We start from the raw sequence: 23,254 nt of genomic DNA on the forward strand, positions 1-23,254 counted from the left end.
GCCAGCCAACGTGACACATAACACGTTAGGTTTGGCTACCGAATGTAGAAAGTGAACTTCACCTTGAACACACGTTTCCACACCTTGGTCAGGTGATTGCTATCAAAACTTGGACCAGCTTTTAGCCCTAAGTAATCATTTGAGCTCTCATCACTCTAATCTGCTGTGTGTTAAATTTAATGAAGTTTTGGAGGCTTCCAGAGATTTGGTGCCTGACCTCCCAATCTAAGATTCATTTCTGTTTGCCACATCGTCATGAGCTCTTCAGTCCTTGCTAGGTGTAGTGTGGCCCAGGGATCCCAGTAATAGCCTTGGGGTGGGGCTGGTGAGGTATAGGTAGAAATACAGAATTTCATGCCCATCCCCAGACCCAATGACCCAAAGTCTGCACTTTAACAAGGTCCTCAGGTGATTGATTTGCACATTAAGATGTGAGGTGGACTGCTGGGCTTCCAAAGCATCAAACAAGGTCCCCTCTGCTTATAGGACTTATATTTATTTGACTTAGGCCTCTACTACCATGGCCCTGATTAATTTGCCCGTATACCATACACAAGCTTGGTGAAACAGTCCTTTCACCTTCTGACACTATGAACTGTACGTGTTAAACAGGAGCACTCTGTACTTGGGGCCACATCAACTCATGGTTCTTATGTGCCCTCATTTAAAAGGGAATCCTGTGGGAGATTCCGGCTCTTCAACGTAGCTAAGATTGGAGCAAACCTGGATTTTGCATTATGAGCAAAATATTTATTTCCTGGAAAGTTTCACTTAGGTCTGATGGACATAAGCTAATGAAACTACGTAGCATGTTTAGCCTATTGGAAATGACGTTAGGTTTCAAATCTCTTTCTGTATTTCAGAGTTAGATATTTAGGTATGTTTTTCTTTGGTAAGGAAGCTTGGCCCTGAGCTGACATCTGTTGCGAGTCTTCTTCTTTTGTTTTTTTCCTCCCGAAAGCCCCAGTGCATAGTTGTATATTCTAGTTGTAGGTCATTCCAGTTCTATATGGAATGCCATCACAGCCTGGCTTGATGAGTGGCGTGTAGGTCTGTGCCCAGGATCTGAACCGGCGAACCCTCGGCAGCTGAAGTGGAGCACACGAACCCAACTGCTACGCCACCGGGACAGCCCGAGTTATACATTTAATCACATTGAAGTAGCTTTATTTTAAAATTAAACGATTTAAAGTTTCTCGTGCCTTTTCTGTCTGGAAACGTCATGAAATTCCACAAAACCTTTGATAATATTAAGTAGTTGTCTTCGAAATAACCTTATTCACTGGTGATAATGGTGGAAGAGCAAAGACGACTTGTTTGCTAGCCACTCAATTGACTACTCTCAAAACGATTAAAAAGTGTTGAATTAGACAAGATTAAGTTTACGGGAAATCTTGGAAAAAATTCCATGATTCATAGGCATGGCTCTTCTTTTCTGTGAACTTACAATAAGACGCGGAAGCTTTAGCAAGTTACTATGACTTCTCTTAAATGTGTTTCTATGAAAAGTTTGGATGGAAATGTCATTGCTGCAAGTCACATTTTCGGGGATTTATAGCTGTCAAATCATTACATTTGCTTTGTCTTTCTGCTTGAAATTATTTTTCTGTCAATTTTAACCACACATCTGTTTCTTCCTTACTAGCTTTTGGAAATGCCAAGACTGTAAGGAATGACAACTCCTCTAGATTTGTAAGTATTTGTGTAAGCATAAGTGTTAACACTAATATTTAGCTCTTGTATGTTTAAACAATTAGCAGATGTTTAATATTTCTTAATACACACATTTTAAAGATAAGAACACCATTGCTATTGAGACGCTGAAGGTTCTATAAGGACTACTTTTTGCCTTCTGGAATTTTCCTTTTTGATTCTTGGAGTGACAAGCTGTTTTTTTCGTGTGTTCTTGTCATCTACCTAAAATTCCATGAGCAATTTAAATGAGGCTATTTAGAATAACTATTTACGTGAGTTTTGGTATTTAAAATTTTAATTAAACATCAGAAATTAAGTACAATAGGCCCCCCTTATCCTTGGGGGATATCCAAGACCCACCCCCAGTGGATGCCTGGAACTGCAGATAGTACTAAATGCTGTGTATGCTATGTTTTTTCCTACGCAGTAGGCTAACAGATGGGTAGCAGATACAGCATGGATACTCTGGACAAAGGGATGACTCACATTCCGGGTGGGATAAGCAGGAAGACACAAGATTTCATCACGTTACTCAGAACAACGTGCAATTTAAAACTTACGAATTGTTAATTTCTGGGATTTTCTGTTTAATATTTTTGGACTGTGGTTGATCATGGGTAACTGAAACTGTGGAAAGTGAAACCACAGATAAGGGGGGATGACTGTAGAAAGAAGGATGAACTGGGTGTCAAGTTTGTATACTCTGTAGCTTTTGTCCTTCATGCAGTGGGAGCAGAAAGGATGGGGGTGTATTCTAAAACTTTACAGAGGTAAAATCATTAGGTTTGGCAACTAATAAGGAGGACTAAATAGTAAAAACTGAAGCTAATTGATGTTTTGAGTTTGGTTGCATTGGAAGATGCTAATTCCCCTAATAGAAGCCTTTCCAGCCTCATCACCCATCACTCTCCAGCATGCACTGTGCACGGCAGCCCACTGGGATCTCTCCAGCTGTGCTGGGCTCTTTCATTCGTGCCTCTGGTCTTTACAGAGACACAGATGCTGCATGGAGGCAGCTGGGGGAAATATGTTGAGTATGATGGTGGCGTTTTGAAATTGGTCCCTTTTTTTCTATAGTTTAACCAATCTTACAAATTCTTAAAAGATATTTACTTTATAAGGTGTCTTCTCATGTAACATTACTGGGGACCATTTTTGGTGGTCTTCTGTGCTTCCCTGCCAGAGAGCCTATGCTTCTCTGCCAAAGAACCTTCCTGCCCTCTCTCTCTCCTGTCTTCTTTTAGCCCCTTTTTGCTTTTGTCTCATTAGAGTTACCGAGTGCTGAAGGCATGAGAATGAGCTCAGGTGGAGATCGTTTTGATATTTTGGAAAGTGGAAGGCTAAGGCTCCCAAATCCGAGGCTGTGCGTTTTTTCCGTCGGATTAGCCCTTAAAGTTCTTAGAACTGATTTGAGCCTTGCCTTTTCCTGTTGTGGTAACATGGCTAATCTTATTACATAAATGGAATGAGAAGCAAAGGGTGGGCAGATAGAAGTACTTCCAATAGATCAAGCTTCTTTATGGGATGGAGATTTTATTTTTGCTGTTTGCAAGTCACACACACGCACACACACTTTTAAAAAATTGCAAATATATTTAGTCTCTAGACCATAAAAATGCAGAAAACCATATTATTTAAAGAGTCGTTAGTACTTAGTGATATTTGAAAATCTGGTGAAAGGTTGGCAGGTGATTTGGCTCATTAAGTAACTTCAGAGAAATCCTATTATAACACAGGTATTAGGATGTGAGATTAATACGTGATTATAGGCTAAATCATTTCATGCCCGGATTTTAGTAATATCTCTGCTTTGTGGTCTAACTTGACCAGTAACATACTCAAATCCATGTTAGAATATTATAGTAGGACTGGTGCTGTATTTAAACTGTCTATAACAGTGGTTTATGACTCCTGGGAGATTACATTTCCTTTGAGTGTGTTTGACTGGTTAACCAAGAATAAACTTCTTGAGGTCTTCACTGAGAAATCTGGTAGGCCCTGAGATGGTCTAGTTCCTGTGCGTGTTCCTTGTAGCTGACATTTTACGTCAGAGTTCCCGTGGAGGTGCCTTACAGTGCTCTCCTCCCCCCAGCACCTCAAAGGTGACGTTGAGCTTCTATTAAGAAGAAACCCACTGTTTTTTTGGGGGGGGGAAAAACCAGTTTTAAGGCTTTGAAAAATCTCTGTTCTTGACCAAGGATTTTGGAGGGGGGAGGGGCGTTATGTTGAGCACTTCCTGGGTGCCAATTGCTGAGCTAGGCACTGGGGCGTGTAGGAGGGAACCTGTAGGGTCAGGAAACTTTCATCACCAAACCTCTCATTCAGTAAGAATAAAAAACCACAATTTATTCATTTGTTCAAAAACACTGTTTTTTTTAACATAGTTAAACCTACGTCTCCCTGCATCTCCTCTTGCAGCCTAGGGTCCTTTCTTCACTGGTAGCCAGAGGGATCTTTACAAACTTACGTCTCTCACTGCTGAAAGCCCTCTGTGGCTCCTCCTTGCACCTGGAACACAGTACAGGCTTCCTCCCAGATCTTTGCGTGACCGGCGTCTTGTATCATTTAGGTCTCACTTCAAATGTCATTTCCATGATGCTTTTCATAGACTCTATGACTTCTTCTTGTTTTTAGTTTTTTAGGCATTTATCAGTCTCTGGAATTATTGTCCTCACTTCTCCCATTTACGTGATCACTGACCCAAGAGAGCAGGAGCCATGAGCGTGAGCACCCCAGCCTTCTCGTTCGCTGTGGTGGCCCCAGTAGCTAGAGCAATGCCTGGTGCCCCTGTAGACACTCAGAAAACATTTATTGTTTATCTATTTTTAAGAAGCTTATAAACTAGTCAGAAAAAATAGACATGGCTAAAAGTAATTGTAACACAACACGTAAAATAATTATAACACACATAAAAGTTCCTCATGAAAATTATCGATAAAATGTAATGGAAGTTGAGGAAAGAGAAGCTGGAGGAGTCTGGGACTGGGAACGGTTCTGAGTGGGCCCGTGAGATTTAAATGTGCCAAAATCTAGTGGAGAGAAGAAAGAGCTGGCAGTATAGCATGAGGAAGCTTGAGGAGAGAAACCAGTGTGAACCTGCATTTACTAGGGTTAGTGGCTAGACCAGAGGTTCTGAGACAGGAGCTGTGGGCCCAAGGACTGGAAAGATGGGTCAGGCCTCAACTGGAGGGCTTGGAGTATGAGCTTCAGGGTCTTGGACTTTATTTTGTAGGCATTTGGAAGCTGTTGATTAGTTGAGTGACATGATCAGAATCAAGCTTGTGGAGAGTCATCAGGGTGTGGCTGAATGGGAAGAGGGCTGTTCCAGTGTCAACTGAATTCTCAGTGCTGTCTGATAGTTGTCCCTGGTCGGCTCCTTTTCCATTCTCTACACTGTTTATGTTACTCTCTTCAAACCTCCTATCCTTTACTCTCAGCTGATGTTATGCCTACTTCACAGAAATTAATCGTCGTCATCATCATCCAAGCCCTCAACCTGGGTGCCTCACCTGTCCCTGTATCTGTATGCACCCGTCTGTCACACTGGGAGATTCTCAACTCCTGTCTCATACAAATCCCTCCACCTGTGCTCTAGACCCTATTGCCTCCTATGTCCAGGGACCACATTCCGTCAAAATCATCCTCTCTCTTGTGGTCTGTCTCGGACTCCCTTGTGAAGTTACCCTTTCCCCCCTCTTTCACAGCTGCCTCGCCTGTGCTGTCCCTTGCCATCATGGAGAGCACCACTGTCCACTCAGTTGCCTGGGCCACATTCCTGGACTTTTTAGTCCTTGACCCCCTCCTCTCTTACCTCCTACATCCAACCAGGACCTGTCATTGTGATTCTCTGGGTAGCTCTCAACTCTGTTTTCTCTTCCCTTTTGCTACTCCTGCTAAAGCCACCAACATTTCTCTCCTGATTACTGCCACTGCCTATTAGCCACATCTGGTCTTGCTCCTTTCCAGTCCATTCCACACTAGCCAAAGTGATATTGTAAAGAGGCAAGTCTCCTCATGGCATCCTTGTTTAGGAACTTTTAATGACAGAACTTTGCTGTCAGGAGAATGTCTCAGTGTCATGATGTGCTCTAGCTTCCGTCTCCAGCCTTGCTTCCCCACTCAGCATTCTCACGAGTGCCAGTTCTTATGCCTGCCCTTTTCTTTTCTCCCACCTCCTTGCCTGCCTGGCTTTTCCTGATGCTTCGCATGTAAGCTAGGGCAGGCTTTCTGCTCCTTCTTTGTCCCCTCCTTATTCATAGCACCATGACCCGCTGTGGGATTTATCCTTGCCTATCCTTGTAGTGTCCTGTTGACCTGTCTCAGCTTCCCCCAGGCTGTAAGTTCCTTGAGGGCAGGCGCTGTGCCTTCCTTTTCCCTTGTGCCTACATTAGTATCTGGGAAATGCTGGATGTATCTAGGCATTTGCTTAATGAATAAGTGAAGACTTGAAAAGGGCAGATGACCCATGACAGTGAAGGAGGAGAGTCAAGGGAGCATGCATGAGCTAATAAAAAGTCACAAATTGCATTGTTGACTGAGTGCCATGTGATCATGTTTCTTCTTCCTTACCATTGTTTTGAAAATAGAAAGAGTTAAAGTAATTCTTTGAGACAATTATTTACACACCATCTATTTGACTAAGGTAGAACATGAAAGGAAACCAAGGACTACTTATTAGAACCACACGCCCTTATCCAAACGAAAAACAGCTGTCAGGGTTATTCTGTTATACTGGTTACTCTTTAACTAGACAGTTATAGACCAATTCTCTAAAAATCACAATATGAAACTCCATGTGTGTTTGAGATATCATCTGTAAGGTGTAATACGAACCTGGGGTTGTATGTTGCTGTATAATCTAGATCCAAAGCCAAAGAGAGTAATGGTGGTCGGTCTTTGATTCTGAGTTGGTCCCAGCACATCATCAGGGATTTGGTTGGAGCAGATATAAAAACAGAACTTAGAGTGTTCCATTTTATCCACTGTCCAGTATGTTTGGAGTTTCCAGCCATGCCTTAAAACATGTTATCCCTATAAAAATGAAATACTTTATATTCTCAAGTAGTGCACATACAAGGAGTACTTATTTTTGTCAGTTTTTATTCCTGAATTGAATACACACACAGCTTCAGAAGTTTGAAACACATATCTGAAATGGAAAAGTCACATGATAGCTGAGGAGATCTATTCTTAAATTAGTAACCTGATATGTTAGCTTTGTGCTAATGGGGTAGTTAGTATGAATTATTTATGGAGGCGTATTGTTTGTGTCGTGCTTACATAAACTGTGTCTTTATTAATTACATTTAAACAAATGCACAAACGGCTTAGTATGCTATTCTCTAAGAAGATATGCTGACGGGATATTTTGAGGTGAACTTGAAAACTCACAAAATCTTTCTTTGGCAGGGCAAATATATGGATATTGAATTTGATTTTAAAGGCGATCCACTGGGAGGAGTGATAAGTAACTGTGAGTATTTTGCTTGAATCCTTTTAAAATTCAGAATAGTAAAACATTTATCATACAATATTTCAGATACTCGGGTCTTCAAGAGATAGGTATAAGAATACGTTTCTTTTTCTTTGGATTTTTTTTAACCTATGCATTTCAGATTGTTTTATAATATAATTTAATTTCTAAACCTTTTTAAAAGATCTTTACCTTTGGAAGAGTTTTTAGAAGTCTGCTAAAGAAATAAGAATTAGTCCAACTGCATTTTATATTCTCTAGATCTTTAAGCCAATCTCGTAATGAAAAGGATCCTCCAACGGTCATTTTCTTTAACAAAATTAATCTGTGATTCAAAAGAAAATAGAAATAATTTAAATTTAATAACTTTTTTGGGGTAACATTTATCCAATAAAATGAGTGGACCTGTACTTCACATTTTGTTGCGAGAGATTTTGTCTGTCTTGCAGTGTATTTAGATAATTGAAATGTGATACAACTGTTAGGTAGAAACCGATTCATTTGCCCCCTTTAGTCATGATTTGTGATTATAGAAGTGTAATGTTCTGTGTCAAAGGTGAAAAAACAAACGAAATCAGATGAGGTCTGCTTAACAGCCCCAGGTCCAGAGTTTTCTAAAGTGGGCCCAGTGGTCAGTATCTGTTATAAATATGGCCCTGCCATCAGCACTTTGGGGCTGCAGGACGTGCCCTGGTGTCTCTGCTCGTGTTGACTTCATAGTTGATTAGTTTGGAAAATTTAAGATGACGGCTCAGGGTTTGCACACCTCCTAACGGAGCCCTGGCCTGATTATCCTCCTGAGCCCTCTTGTTTTGTTGAGAGTGACACTTCTGAACCTCCCACTACCCCTGGCCTCCTCACAACCCCATGGTGCTATTGGGATTTTTAGAATGAAAAAAGTCTAAGTTTGGACTAGAAAAAAGAAAGACAAATTGAAACAGGTATCCAGAGCAATGGTCATGAGATTGGTTATAGCAGTGCTGTTCCTTCTTCAAATGAAATTTTATGCTGAACTCCAGCTATGAAACAGATAAAACAAGACCTGATCTGGTTGAAGAGGAGATGGCTAGCCAGAAGCCCTGGATCCCCAGGTGACCCCTAAGAGCTTCCTGGTGAACTCTAGAACCAGAGGAATGCCGTTCCAAAGTTAGTGTTTTCAGTAATTGGGCAAACTATGCAGCCGATTTTTTAAAACAATTTTTTAATCAATGATTCACAGAGAAACCTTCTAGGGCTAGGGTTTCCTCATCTTTGAAACAATGGGACTGAACTGGATGAATTCAGTGGTTCTTCCCATTTCCACGAGTCTGTAGTTTTTTTCTTTTTTAAAGATTTTATTTTTCCTTTTTCTCCCCAAAACCCCCCAGCACATAGTTGTATATTTTTAGTTGTGGGTCCTTCTGGTTGTGACATGTGGGACACCACCTCAGCATGACCTGATGAGCGGTGCCACGTCCGCACCCAGGATCCAAACCAGCAAAACCCCAGGCCGCCAAAGCAGAATTCGCGAACCCAACCACTCGGCCACAGGGCCTGCAGGTTTTAAATAGTTTAATTTCCCATTTTAGTTTTCCGTATTACACACTTTGTATGCCATGCATTGGGATTATCTATATTTGTAAAAATGTATAATTATTAGAGAGACTTTTGTTTGTTCTTTTAGTGAGAGAGAGGGATTTTTTCTTTTTTGGCTGGGAAAGATTTGCCCTGAGCTAACATCTGTTGCCAATCATTACCTTTTTAAAATTTTTTCCTCCTCAAAGTCCCAGTACATGGTTGTATATTCTAGTTATAGGTCCTTCTAGTTCTTCTCTGTGAGCCGCCACCACATCATGGCTACTGACAGATGAGTGGTGTGGTTCCGTGCCCAGGAACCGAACCCAGGCTGCTGAAGCAGAGTGTGCCAAACTTTAACCACTAGGCCATCAGGGCTGGCTCTAGAGAGACTTCTTGGAAGTGTTAATATGAAATGAAATTGGCTAGAATCGTGCTAGTTAGGTTAAAACGTTTTATATGTCAAATGTGGAAGCAAAAGTACTCACGCAAACCATATATGAGGTAAACCAAAAGCAAAGGATTATAATTCTGCCGAGCTTGTTCGGCAGACTCTCTTCAGAAGGTAGGGCAGCTGATGAGAGCTGTATAGGAAGAGGTGTGCCTCAGTTTGAAGACTGCCATTTTAAGGAATGATCAATTTTTATTCCGAAAGATATTCATAAATCTTGAGCACTTGCTCTTACAAGACAAATTAATTCTAGTTACTAATTAATAATACACTTTTTTAAATGAGATAAATTTACTGTTTTCTTTGTAGAACTTACATCTAAACATCTGGAATGATTGAATCAATAATACTTTTGAAGACTCTAAGAAAATAAAATTATAATATAAAGTTATATATTTTATTAAATAAAATATATTTTTAACTTACTTTAAGTATTAGAAAATAACTTAGGTTTTATGTCTTGAAGTATAAATTTTAAACAGAAATGTCTTCCTGCACCCTAATTCTTACAGTATCCATGGAGAATAAATATTACACACTCAGTTCTTTTCCAATTAAGATTAATATATCATCATGAATGGATTTCATATGGTGATTGTTACCATTTGTTCCCACAATGAAATTATATTGAAATTTGTGGTAGTGGGAACACTCTGGTATTTTAGTGGCCTTTGCTTTGGAAGGGAAAGGAATACATTAGTGGTGAGAGCAGGAAATTTCACCCTGTACAGATAGAGGCCTGACTCATAGGTGGTCACGGGGAGTTGCTGTCTGCTGGCCTAAGGCGGTGTAAAGCAATGGGCAGGCTCACCCTTGTTCTCTCCACGCTGCCAAAAGTTACCTTCTTGTAGCCTAGAAAAGAAGACAAAATTTGCCATTTTGTAGGAAATACAACCTTTTCCAGCAACCGCCTAGTAAAAGCGTAGATCATTGTTGGCTATAATTATTACTTTGAAAACGGCACAAGATCACTCAAGCCAGTTGTGTGCCCAGGAAGTGGAAAAGAAAGCCCAATAACTGACTCTCTCTTTCTAAAAGAGGTATGCTATAAAACTTAAGTCTTGAGCTCACTTGATAGCTACGTGTCCCTGAGGTTAGTGTCATTAGGAGAGAGGTGTTACAAAAATAGAAAATGGCAAACATTTGCTTCAAGAGAGAAGATAAAATCTGGAAGCATATCCAGATGTTTGGCTGATGTGAGATAATTATTTCTCCTACTTTGTCAATGCTTGTAGGTCTCATAAAATTTATACATTTGTATTTGAGGATTTTGGATCTAGTTTTATGAACAAGAAACTTTTGGAAATGTGTGGCTTTTATTAATGGTCACAGACACTTTCTTTGGCTGTGGCACTTGATGGCAATTTAGATTGTGGAGAAAATGTGGTACAAGTCTCTAGGGATCTTATGTCGTAAAAGAAGAATAGCACAGGGATATATATATATATGCTATGAAAAAGCCTTATGGTTTTAAGTATGCATATACCTGTGTAAACTGTAAGGACAGCAGATATGGCTGTCTTGTTCACAATGGTGTATACAGTAGGTACTCAGTAAATACTGGAGATGAGGATGGATTTAGTTAAATATAGATGGGCCCTGCCTTTTCCTGCTTCATTATTTGGGGCATATCCATGAGCCTACTCACACAACTCCTATTGGTTTATCATGTGGTTTCCAATGTCTAAACAAAAAGACGGCAAGTTATTTAATTCTCTGTGCCTCCATTTTTTCATCTTTGAAATGGGATGATAATAGTACTGATCTCATAGGGTTGTGATGAGGTATAAATTATTTGTTAATATCTAAAGCACTTGTAACAGAGTCTGGCACATAGTAAGCACTCACATGTTTTCTTTTTTATTATTATATACTTATTTGTTTATTGTCTCTAGCCCCTAGCTAAATATATGCCCTATAAGGACAGAGAGTTTGGTTCATCACTAAATGTCAGCAAATAAAATGTGTCTGACATCTAATATATATTTGTTTAATTAATAATCACACAACTACACAATGTACAAGTACAATTGACATAGAGAAATATATTGAAAAATAAAGCTTCTGCTTTAGTGGATAGTTTTCTCTGAATATTCTATGCCAGTCATTTTTAACTACTTTTTCTAAATCCCGGAAAAGGAAAGTTATTGGTAGTCAAACGTCATCTGTTCCTGGCTTCTGTGTTCAGCTTGAAAAAAGTAATATGATCCTGTGAATTATGAAGGAAAGCAAATGTTGAAATTGGTGTGTGGTCCAGTAATTATTACTGCCCAGTAAACCACCCCAAACTTAGCAGGGTAAAACAACAGCCCTTTTATATTCTCTTGGATTCTGTGGGTCAAGAATTCGGATGGGGCACGGCAGGATTGGCTTGTCTCCACAATGTGTGGGGCTTCAGCTGGGAAGACTCAGGTGGTTGAGGGTGACCTGCATGAGTGGAGACTGGAATCCTCTGGAGGTTTTGTCACTCATGTGGCAGGCTCCTGGGCTGGATGAATTAAAGGCTGGGCTCAGCTGGGACTGTTGACTAGAGGTACATACATGTGGCCTGTTGTGGTTTGGGCTTCTCACAACATGGTGGATAGGTTCTGAGATAGAGTGTTCCAAGAGGGAACATTCTTGACAGCAAGTGTTCGAAGAGAACTGGGAGGAAGCCTAAAGTAGCCTGGTAAGTCATACAGTATCGCTTCTTCTGTGCTATTCAGTCAAAGTAGGCATAAGCTTCCCCAGTTTCAGGGGTGGGGGAGGTAGATTCTGCCTCTCAGTGGGAAGACTGTCAAAGAATTTGTGGACCATTTCCTTTTAAACAGCCTCAATCTGATAGATTGTTTACAGAAATGGCCACAATGATTTCTCACCTTGTGTACCTTGGGTAGTCCCCTCTCTCAGTGACTCAAGACTTGGCCGGGAGTCTTGTTTTGGTCAATGGAGCAATTAGCAAATACAGCACAACCAGAGACTTGAAAATTGGTTACAGATGGGAGCTGGTTCTCTCTTGTTCTTCTTGGGAACTCTCTCATCACCACCATGTGACTGAATCTGAGCTAGTTTGCTGGATGATGAGAGACCCATGGAATGAACCCCCAGACATGAGCGAGGGCATCTTAGATCAGCCAGCTGCCAGTCAACCTGCCAGCAGACCGTCAGCCCGTGAAGCCTAGCACACACCAGCCAAGTTGGCTGAGACCAGAAGGACTACAAAGGTGACTCTTAGACTCATGAACTAATAATTGGTATTCTTCTAAGATACTAGGTTTTGGGGCAATTTGTTATACAGCAAAAATTGATACAGAGGTCTAGTAGCTAATACCTCTTACCCTACTCAGTTCAGAAACACATGAGAAATAGGCACAGGCATCAAGCTGGAGAGCAAGCAGCTTTATTACTGTTAGAGACAAAGTTGAAGAAAGTGGCTAAGTGGGTGCTACTCCAGTCATGTGCTACATAAGGACGTTTCAGTCAGTGATGGACCACATATACGCAGATGGTCCCATAAGATTAGTACCATATAGCCTAGGTATGTAGTCGGCTATACCATCCTAGGTTTGGGTTAAGTACACACTGTGATGTTCACACAATGATGAAATTGCATAATAACACATTTCTCAGAACCCATCCCTGTTGTTAAGCGACCCATGACTGTAGTCCTCTGGTGGTATGGCACTTAGGCAGGTATCAACAGCACTCAGCAACCGCTGGCCTCTCCTTGTGTGCATTGCTCCTTCTATCTTACAGCACTGGGTAGTAGATCTGAGTGTGTGCACAGTGTGGGGAATCGGAGAGCTGAGCTATATATGCATGTCCGTTTGCTTCTTCAGACCTCGCTATGCAGAGGTGTCCTTCCTCCTGCCAAGGGGAGGAGTGAGTAAGGGGCTGAGAGAGGCTGGGGGAGTTAGTCTAAGGAGATCCCCCCACATGGAGTCATCAAGCAGGAGGAAACATCCAGCCCCTCACAGGGCAGATGGGGGATGGAACAAATGGCTCTGAATTCCTTTTCTTTCACATGTCTTTTGAATTTATGATACAGTTGGCTTCACTTTTATGTGCTGTCTCCCTCTTGGGATGTTGTTTAATCTATATGTATGGCACATTCGTGCCATTTTGCAGGATATGGAATATAATTTTAGTCTTTTAAATAGTTTGTGATTTATAGCGTTCTTCTTCCCTTTATATCGTATCCTTGATATTATTGATGACGAGTCACTAATTAGGAGTAAAACTGCCTATTATAACACTTCCTAAAGGAAACTGATCTGCTCTGTTTTCTGGGAGTATACCCATTAAGGTCAAATTGGAGATGACCCATACAGAAGTCAGTTCTCAACAGCTAATGAATGTTCATCAATAAACAGTGTCTGTTTTTAATTTGTCTTCTTTAGGCTCAAAATTCGCCAAAAGTCTGAGACAGTGCATTACCTAGTTTATAATACAAGGCTGGGCTTTTTTTAGCCCTTTGACCATTGGTTGTAAAGTATCTGTAGCAATAAAACAAATTTCGAAGAGCAATTCTGTTACCCTGTAATAGATGGCTTTGTATAAAAGTAGATGCCTTCCTTTGTCTCAGTTTTACTTTGGTGTTCTTTCTTTTACAAAAATACATTCATCATGAAACAAGATTATATGCATTATAGAAGAAGCTAGATGTTCAAATATTTCTAAATCAATTAGGATAGTATGTTTAGTAATAAGATATTATGGACTAGATATCTCATTAATTTTATTTCAGGGCTGGATATGGAATTTTAGATTCAGATACATACATTTATGAGTAAATTTTCAATTATTAGATAAACATTAAATTTGTATTAGGAAACAGTCTTTTGTGAAAGTCCATGTATGCTATATGTTCATAACCAGAGCCTAATAAAACCCAGTAGTTGATTAGGTGGATAATAAGCCATGTTTTCTTAGTGTTTTTAAAGCCCAAATTAATGTTTCTCCTGCAGACACTGGAACCCTTTCACAACTTGTGCAGTATGTCCAGCTCTCTTTAGTGCTGATTTCGTAACTTCAGGATACTGACTTTTAAAACTTTAATCCGGTTTCTTAAAAATTAAAGCCTCAGTGGAGGTGGAGTTAAGTGAAAATTGCAATGTCTTGTCATGCTAGATGTTTTAGATCTCGCAAAGCCTGTAACCCACAAAAAGATGGAGATCTGCGTGAGACCTGGGCCGAGAGAGCCCTGTAGTGAGCATTCGCATCTGCTTCCTCTCACTGTAATACACATGCACAGTGAAAGATTTGGAGGAAGGCATTTGTCCCATGTTTTTGGCTTTAAAATTTGTCATTAGTGAAACTTCCTAGTTGTCAATCTTGAGAGTTATGTTGTCTATTTCCAGAAAGAGTATAGAGTTGATTTTAGAATATATACCCCATAATATGAGGCAACATAAGCTCATAGAGTTTTCCACTAAAACTATCATCCTTTATTCCCAGTAATTCACTGGTTGACACTTTTTCTTTAGGATGATTATCCACAACAACAGAGACAAAAGGGAGATAAACTGTACTTACTTAGATTGCAGACCCATAATTATTACTAAATGTATCACTTTGGTTTAATGAAGGGGCATAAATTGATTGGAAGAACCTCAGTGCCACTCAAACACTTTCTCGTCGTGTTTATCTGTGAGCATTTGGAGGAGCACAGGGTCTCGGGGGTCGGTCAGTGTGCTACATCATGGGTTTCATTGTCATTCTGGCCTTACTGGCAAGACTAAGACAAAGCTCATTTCTCCTTAAGCCTTAATCAAGAAGTTGGACCATATCTTTTTTTCAGGAAGGGAGATTGTACATAAAATCCAGACACTTTGATCATACTATCTAATCTTTCATCTGTTATGTTCCAAAGTAATGTGATTTTTTTTTTTCCTTCCAAACCACTACTTGTCCTTTTATTCCTTTGCCTATAAAAGACTTCCTTGTCCAGCAGGTGCACATACAGACGTTTTACTTCTTTTCTATCTTGTGCCATGGAGAGGCTGTCCTGTGACATGCATGGGCATGTGTATGTGCCCTGGACTAGCTGGTAATTAGTCAAAACTAAGAAGACCCCTAAATGATGGCTCGGTTCTGTTAATAGTCGGGTAGCAGCGGCATAGTGGGGTAGGTGGGCAAGTTCTGATTCCAGAGTTTCTCTCTCCCTGCCTGTTGAATTTCCCCTTTAGAATGGCTCAGTAGGTTTATCTCTTCCATTAAAACTTAAATTTATATCAAATTTAATATGAACTTAAATTTGCATCTTGAGAGGGGAATGTAGCTGAATTGGAATATATGGAGACTCTTAGACTCTCTTCTCTACTAAATATCTGGCATATCCTGTGCTAAATCTTGTTAGTAGAGGCTCAGTCAGTGGTGGCAGAAGCGTCTAAAGCAAAAGAGAAGGCTGTGATAGTGTTTTGCTTTGACTTAATTCAGGAGCACATTTAAGTAAATTAAAATGATCAGGTGGCGAGTCCTTATAGTGAATTGAATTTATCTTCTGTACTTTGAGTAATTATTTGATATGGCTTCAAACTGAGAGATTGTATTGGTGTGTGCACATTAAAAAAAGAGAATAGAGAATGCTTTTTTAGCATTAGTAAATTATTTTTGGGCAAACATTCTTCCTGATTACTTTTCTACCTGGAAGCTTGTGACTTATGAGAAAAGGCATGAGGAAATAGCAGGCTCTGTGGCAATAGACTAAGCATTTTAGGTGGTAAAACCTTCAACTGCTTTGTAATAAAAGGTTCCTTATTTTGTGATTGAGTTGCTTAGGTGAAGTCATATCTTTTATGTAAAGTACAGCCTTTCCAAGTGTTTCTGAATTTTGCATTCTTTTTGCTAGAAAATTATAGAGTATGAGTATGAGCATGAGCCCTTAGTCACGTAAGGCTGTGAATTCAGGCCCTATCGCTTAGTAGCAACGTGACATGAGCCTCATTTTCTCATCTATGACATAGGGATTATAAAACCGACCTCAGGGCAGGTGTTAGGGGTTGAACACGATAACGAATGAGAAGCACCGAGTGCACAGGGGGAATGTCACTGAAAGTTCCCTTTCGGCTTGCCCTTTGTATCTTCCCTTTTAAACACACATTGTATTATGTTTCGTATTTGAATATGATAGTAGTCACTGATCATATCAGCGTGTGTGGTTCAAGAAGTACATTGGCCCACATTCCTTTCCACACCGTGCACAAGCGGATATTATTCTTTAACTTGGTGGCTGTTATCTGCTGAATCTTGTGGCCATTTCTGTTTCTACAGTCTTCATTGTCTATGAGCATTTGTTAAAAAATGCCGAGCATTAGGCAGGCCAGTGTGTTGCTGTTGCACAGTGTGGCCCTGTCACCTGGTTGGAAGGTATTATTTCATGTCTTGAAGCACCGCAATTTGCTTGTTGGAATGTGATTGGATAAGTGCCATGAAACAATGATTTGTCATCATTACTAAGGTGCCCCCATGAGGTGAGAGGGCAGCAGGCTGCCAGTGCTTGCGAGGCGTGGATTCTTAGCCCTATGGGAAGAGCCTGGGGCTCGCGGGCTTTGACAGTAGAGAACACATGGTCCTTCTGCCGTCCCTACCCCCACCTCCTGCTCTCTCTCAAGGGCCTTGGCTTCCCACCTTGGAAAGAGCTGCTGCTGTTGGTTTGGGTGGTGGGAGTAATTGGGTGCATGTGTGACTCTTGTAGGCCAAGAGGAAGAAGGCCTTCATGTCTGCAGTTGCTGCTGGGCTCATTCCCGAGTAGTTCCTGGCACATAGTGGGTGAGCAGGGAGTTGATTGAAGGAATTTGTGCATGAGCGGATGAAGTAAACTATAGCATTTGTTTATATTTTTCATGTAGTCGAGTTACTTTCTTCTAGGCTTGAGGGATTTCCTATAAGGATTAGCTTCTCAATGAAGAATCTGCTGACGCCCTGTGGATTCTTTCTTCTAAAACTGTGCTAATACTCTTAGGACCCCATAGCAACTTGGTCACATGATAAATACAACCATACTGCATTTTTATCCTTAACTGATTATTCTGTCTTCTGCTCTGTATGTCACTATTTACTTATTGATTGAAACATTCAATCCATAGAGATGATGAATATCACACAATCCTTCCTTTTCTAAATTTTGTCTCACCTGGGCTTTTCAATTTCTGTTTTCTTTCTTTTTGCTAAATATGAAGTCTTCATTATTCTCCATCTATGACTTGAGGCCATTGGCAGTCACCCAAGTCAAATGAGAGCTGGAGATGAAAATTAAAACTCCACAGCATCCTGTTCCTAATAATTTTTGTATTTACATATTTTTGTTCTCTTTTTAGTCGACTTAATTTTATGTGTCCTTGGAACCCATCTCTTCATTCTTACAGATGACTTCACGTTTCCAGAGCACCCCCCAGGGCTTCTCATTCATCACATCTGTACTCTAATTCTGCCTAGGCTGCTCTTCACATGCTGATGTGGGTTCCAGAAATATACATTACGAAGTTCAGTGAGCATTCCCAGAAACATTGCACATCATTCTCCCCCTTACTCATGTTTTGGATAATGTTTAGATTTCAACCTGATTGGAAATCAAATGTGTGTGTTTCCCAGTCTTAGTACTTAATAATGGGATCACTGATTTGGAATGTTATGACTAAATTTGGCCTTTGCCCACAGGATCCAGATCCTCTTTTATATCACTGGTCAGTGATAAGCAGGACTCCAGGCAGGAATATTCTCGGCCATTGTGCTTTGCCATTTCCTGCTGTAGTGGCTACTTTCTGGTTGGCTGGCTCACTCTTTCATTCCTTCCTTCCTTCCTTCCTTCCTTCCTGGATGAACATTTGAAAACTTAATGAGCATCAGATTTGTGGGATGAAAAATTATTTGGAATCAATGAAAGTATACTGTCAAATAACACCAAATTCCATTAAAGGAACCACCTTTCATTTTCTAAGACTTCAAGATAGTAAGAAAATCTGCTTCCTTTATCCCAGGTAGCAGGATGTCTGCATATAAGATGGGGTCTGCAATTGGGTCACATGGCTTGATTTCAAATTCTACTTAAAGTCTTGGACTATCAGTTTCTTCATCTGTTAAATAAAACCTTATGACATGATTGAGAGGATTCAATGAGATAATTAATGTCTACAAAGCACTTAGCACATAATAAGATCTCAAAAATGTTAACTTACTTTTTATCCTTATAATTATTAAGTGGATTTGTGACCAAACGGCTGAATTTCATTGCTTAGATTTGTAATGCTTCATTTTGAAGAACTTAATATCATAGATGATATAAAATCAGGAGATATTAGTATAAAAACTGTATTGTCTTTAATCAGCCTGTTGAATGTATTATTGAACTTATTTTACATATTCACTGTTGTTTAAAAAGAACCTGGTTTGTTTACTTTGCTGATTTTAGTTAGGGTAGGTCCTTCTTCCTGGAAGTAGAACTGAAAATGTAGCTTCTGTTATTATTTTATTAATACAAAACAGAAAATAAAAAAGAAGGCGAGGAGGGGGAAAAAAGAAGAACTTGGTGGATTTGAAAGTGAAATTAATACTATACTATGATTTGATTCTCTTTAGATCTTTTAGAAAAATCTCGAGTTGTTAAGCAGCCGAGAGGTGAAAGAAACTTCCATGTATTCTATCAGCTGCTCTCTGGTGCCTCTGAAGAGCTCCTCAGTAAGTCTTTGTTTTTGTGTTTTAACTTTTAGGGTTGCACATTTTCCAAAGCATTCTTTTTTAAAGTGTCCCATATGCTTTTCCCCTGCCTTCTTAAAGTTTTTCCCTGCCTCTGGTTGAAGAACATATGTGTTTACCTCTGTCGTACCCCAGCTTCGCTTTTATATATATTTCTGTCCCTCACCAGACACTGGGCCAGATGTCTCATATGGTTTACCAACAGAACTAAACATTAGGGAAGGGCTAATCATAAATTTAAAAAATAAAATGGAAGAATATAATTATTCCACTTGGGGAGAGAGTTAGATAAACTTATTAGCAGAGAGCAGTAGGTGAATACAATTATAAAAAAATGAATTTCTCATTGAAAATTTAAAAATAGTGGGAAGACAGATGTAACTGATAAAAGAGTTAAAAATCTGACCTTATATATTTTAGAGAATTAATATAAATGCATCAGGATAGTAGCCAGTAGCCTGGAGATGAAAAGTTTTGAACAAATAGTTCAACCAAGAAGAGCTATGGAAAGTCTACAACACTTGGGGGGAAAACCATCCTTACTAATAATCAACAAATGCAAATTAAAACAGCACTGAAGTATTCACTATACATATATTAGCAAAAATTATTAAAAAGGATAAAGCTGGCAGAATTGTCAGGCACTGATCTCCTTAGAGCTTGTGGGTGTCACTTCAAAGCGAGGACTTCTTCCTGGGGGCCTAATTGGCAATCCAAAATAAATCTTAAAATGATCAGAGCCCTCCTCCCCGGCACACTGCTCTTTGGAATCCCAATGAAATCCCAAAGAAGTAATTCAGAAGAATCCAAAAAAGGTTTCATATGGAGACATTTATCACTGCTCTGTATTTATTATTATAAACTGGAGAGAACCCAAGTGTCCAATGGTGGGGGAATCACTGGGCAGACATCATCTGTTATAGTGAAATAGTACATTGAAGATATTTTGTATTATAAAAATTTGGAAAAGAGCCTGACCCAATAAGAATAAATGTAAAATAGCAGAGTTGAAATATGTACAAACAATGTTAAAGGTGATTGGAGAAAAATGCTATTATTGATACTTGGGTAGCAGTTTGTATTCTGTTGATTCAATACATAATGTGAAAGTCATTTTATCTGAAGGATTAAAGGAATGAGCTATTACAGATGATTAGATTTACTGAAGTAACTTATCAACTCGTGTGTGTGATTCAATAGATAAACTTAAACTTGAGCGGGATTTCAGCAGATATAACTACCTGAGTTTGGACTCCGCCAAAGTTAATGGAGTGGACGATGCAGCAAATTTCAGAACCGTTAGGGTAAGATGTAATGCTTTTATTACTCTTTAAAAGGGTAGACTATGTTGCTCAGTTGGAATTGATAATAATTCTGAGTTTTATTAAAAGTGTAACTCTTGCTCCCTAAGGTTTTAGAATGATACAATAATTTATTGTATTCTTTTTAGTTTGATTTTTGCTAGCTCAAAAATCATACAGTATTGTCAAGGCCATTCTTTACTAGAGCAGTGATTTTGCTATTTATTGTAAGGAGCTTTCTTATTATATTATCCTGACTCTTTTAATGTTGCATTTAAATTGCAATTATTTTCATAGGCGTAACTCACTAGTTAATTTCCAGCTGTGAAAACTGTCCAAGAATATATTAATACAAAACAGTTTTTGAGACAGAAAGTCATGTTTTTATACAGTTTTTAAAAAATCATGTATAAACCAGAATGATTAGCATTTCATGTTCATTAGAAAAGAAATTATTCTAAATAATATCCTATGTTCTATGTTTATGTGGCACTTTGAAAACTACCTATTGGGCCATGATGTAGTTACTGTTATGTACTTGCAAATGTGACAGCTGTGGTGTGGTGAGGAGTAGGTCGGATTGTAGATAAAATGAGATTGACGTCAGTTCATCTTTGGGGGTGAGTGAAAATGATATGGAGTTGTTTTCCTGTTCTTTCTGTGTTTGTGTATATTTGAAATTTTCCATAACAAAAAACTTACATTATTCCCATTGCTAGGTAGCCTAGTCACAAACAAACAAACAAAGAAAAATAAGTTGGGCTCATCTCAAAAAGAAAGCATTTCTTAGAGTATGTCGTTTTTTAAAAACTGTGCAAACATCCTTATATGGGAAGCTTGTTGATTCCTGGACATGATTTTAAGACTTGTTCAAGACCAGTTCTATAACTGTTTTGGCTGGCAAATCATTGGCACTCAATAAAAATTTATGATTGAACCAATGTTCCTTGTTACTCATAGTGCCTTCGATCAGGCACTTCATCTTTACAAACCACGGTTTTTCTCATGTGTAAGATAAGCAAGGAGGTTTTTTTTGTAGGCGGTTATGAAAGATTTTTGTTTGATTTTGTTTCTAGTAGCAAAACCCCAGTTTAAAAGAAGTATGCACACACACACACACACACGCACACACTGAGCTGCCGCAGTTGAAGCGAGGGTGGGAACCCAAGACTCGGCTCTCAGCTTCTCCTCCTTCTCTCTTCCTCTTTGCACGCCCCGCTTTGCCACAGCGTGCAAGGTACCCTAGGACTCCTTGAATCACAGCTTGAACCCACTGAACAAATTACAGCCCCCTAATGGGGCTACATCAGGTCTTTTAATAGGTTTGCCTTTCGGAGAGTTTGTTCGGGGATACTGTCTTTCTTGTTGTTGTGTTTTGTGTTTTCAGAAACAAATCTGTTATATGATTCATTTGAAACAAATAATAAAGAACTACAGAAAGCAAACAGGTTCTTTTCCCCCCTCAGAATGCCATGCAGATTGTGGGTTTTATGGACCATGAAGCTGAGTCGGTCTTGGAGGTAGTGGCAGCCGTGTTGAAACTGGGCAACATCGAGTTCAAGCCGGAATCTCGAGTGAATGGGTTAGATGAGAGCAAAATCAAAGATAAAAACGGTAAGTCTGTGCAGAGTCAATTTTGTTTAGCAAACGTGCTTTGAACTCCTGCCCAGTTTTTAATCTAGAAAGTAAAACTTCTGCTTTTCATTGGTTTGAAAAGCTTTCTAGTGAAACTGAGTAGAAAGTTAATGACAGCTAAGTTTTAGGTCTTTTGATTTATACATTTTGTACTGTTCAGTTTGAATGTGATTCAGAAAGAACACCCTGAGCCTTTTTGTGTCCACTTCCCCCAACAGAGTTAAAAGAAATTTGTGAGTTAACTGGCATCGATCAGTCGGTTCTAGAACGGGCATTCAGTTTCCGCACGGTTGAGGCCAAGCAGGAGAAAGTTTCTACTACACTGAACGTGGCTCAGGTGGGTGAAACATAGCATCCAGAAGTGAGCTTTTAAAAACTCTGTGATAAGTGGAAACAAAAATTTTATTTTCCAGGCTGTTATCTTAACTGTCACACTCTGTTCCAGGCATCATTCTAGGTAGTAGGGGCACAGCAGAAACTAAACAGATAAAGATCCCTGACCTCATGGAGCTTCAAATTTTGGAAGGAGGAGCCAGGCAATAGCCAGTAGACCTAATAAAGAAATAAATTTATACAGCAAGCCAGCAGTGGACCAAGAGATAAGTGCAGTGGACAAAGAGAAAACATAGAGCAGAGTAACGGAGATCCATAGTGCTGGGGGTGGGGAGGTTGGGTCTGAGTGAGGTGGGAAATGACTAGAGAGATCTGAGCATGAGGGGCATGCCCTCCCTTGTATTTCAAAGTGTCATTCTGGCTGCAGTGTGGAGAGCAGACTGTAGGGGAGGGAAGTGGAAAAGCAGGGTGTCTTAGTTTGGACTGTTATAACAGAGTACTGTAGACTGAGTGGCTTAAACAAAAAACATTTATTTCTCACGCTTCTGGAGACTAGAAGTCTGAGAGCAGGGTGCCAGCGTGATCGGAGTCTTGGTGAGGGCCCTCTTCCTAGTTTATAGGCAGCCACCTTCTTACCGTGTTCTCCTCACATGGCAGAGAGAGAGCGAGCGATCGAGCTCTGGTGTTTTCATCGCCTTATAAGGACACCAGTCTCATCATGGGAGCTCCACCCTCACAACCTCATCTAAACCTAATTGCCTCCTAAAGGCCCCGCCTCCAAGTACCATCACAGTGAGGATTAGGGCTTCAACATACAGATGTTGGGGGGCACCAACATTCAGTTCATGGCACAGGGGAGCTGCAGGGAGTTCTGCACTAACCCAGAGATGGGGGTGGTTTGAACTAGGTGCCAGCAGTGGAGTGAGAAGTGGTCACGTCTGGATATGTTTTGAAGATAGAAGTAACAAGATTTGCTGATGGCTTGGTACGTGGTACGACAGAAAAAGAAGAGTCAGAGATGACTCCCAACATTTTTTGCCCAAGCAACTGGGAAAAATAGAATTCCCATTTTCTGATTTGGAGAAGACAGTGGGAGAAACCAGCTTGTGGTCAAATGGCCAAATTGGCTGCCCTGCCTTC

General features: G+C 39.9%; 1 protein-coding gene across 22 annotated transcripts in view; it reads left to right on the forward strand.

The window, feature by feature from the left end:
* MYO1B (myosin IB) overlaps positions 1–23,254 on the forward strand; it is a 181,137-nt gene that overhangs the window by 103,948 nt on the left and 53,935 nt on the right. For 21 of the 22 annotated variants that reach the window (XM_070242066.1, XM_070242067.1, XM_023622243.2 and 18 more), the window contains 6 exons: positions 1,646–1,692; positions 7,105–7,168; positions 18,729–18,827; positions 20,046–20,149; positions 21,613–21,760; positions 22,000–22,118. In XM_070242066.1, the coding sequence (XP_070098167.1) occupies positions 1,646–1,692; positions 7,105–7,168; positions 18,729–18,827; positions 20,046–20,149; positions 21,613–21,760; positions 22,000–22,118 (581 nt within the window). Of the gene's footprint in view, positions 1–1,645; positions 1,693–7,104; positions 7,169–15,155; positions 15,202–18,728; positions 18,828–20,045; positions 20,150–21,612; positions 21,761–21,999; positions 22,119–23,254 lie in introns of those variants that run through there. The other variant, XM_070242069.1, reaches the window with a different exon arrangement.

Source organism: Equus caballus, chromosome 18 (genome assembly GCF_041296265.1).
Source record: "Equus caballus isolate H_3958 breed thoroughbred chromosome 18, TB-T2T, whole genome shotgun sequence".
NCBI classification, from domain to species: domain Eukaryota; kingdom Metazoa; phylum Chordata; class Mammalia; order Perissodactyla; family Equidae; genus Equus; species Equus caballus.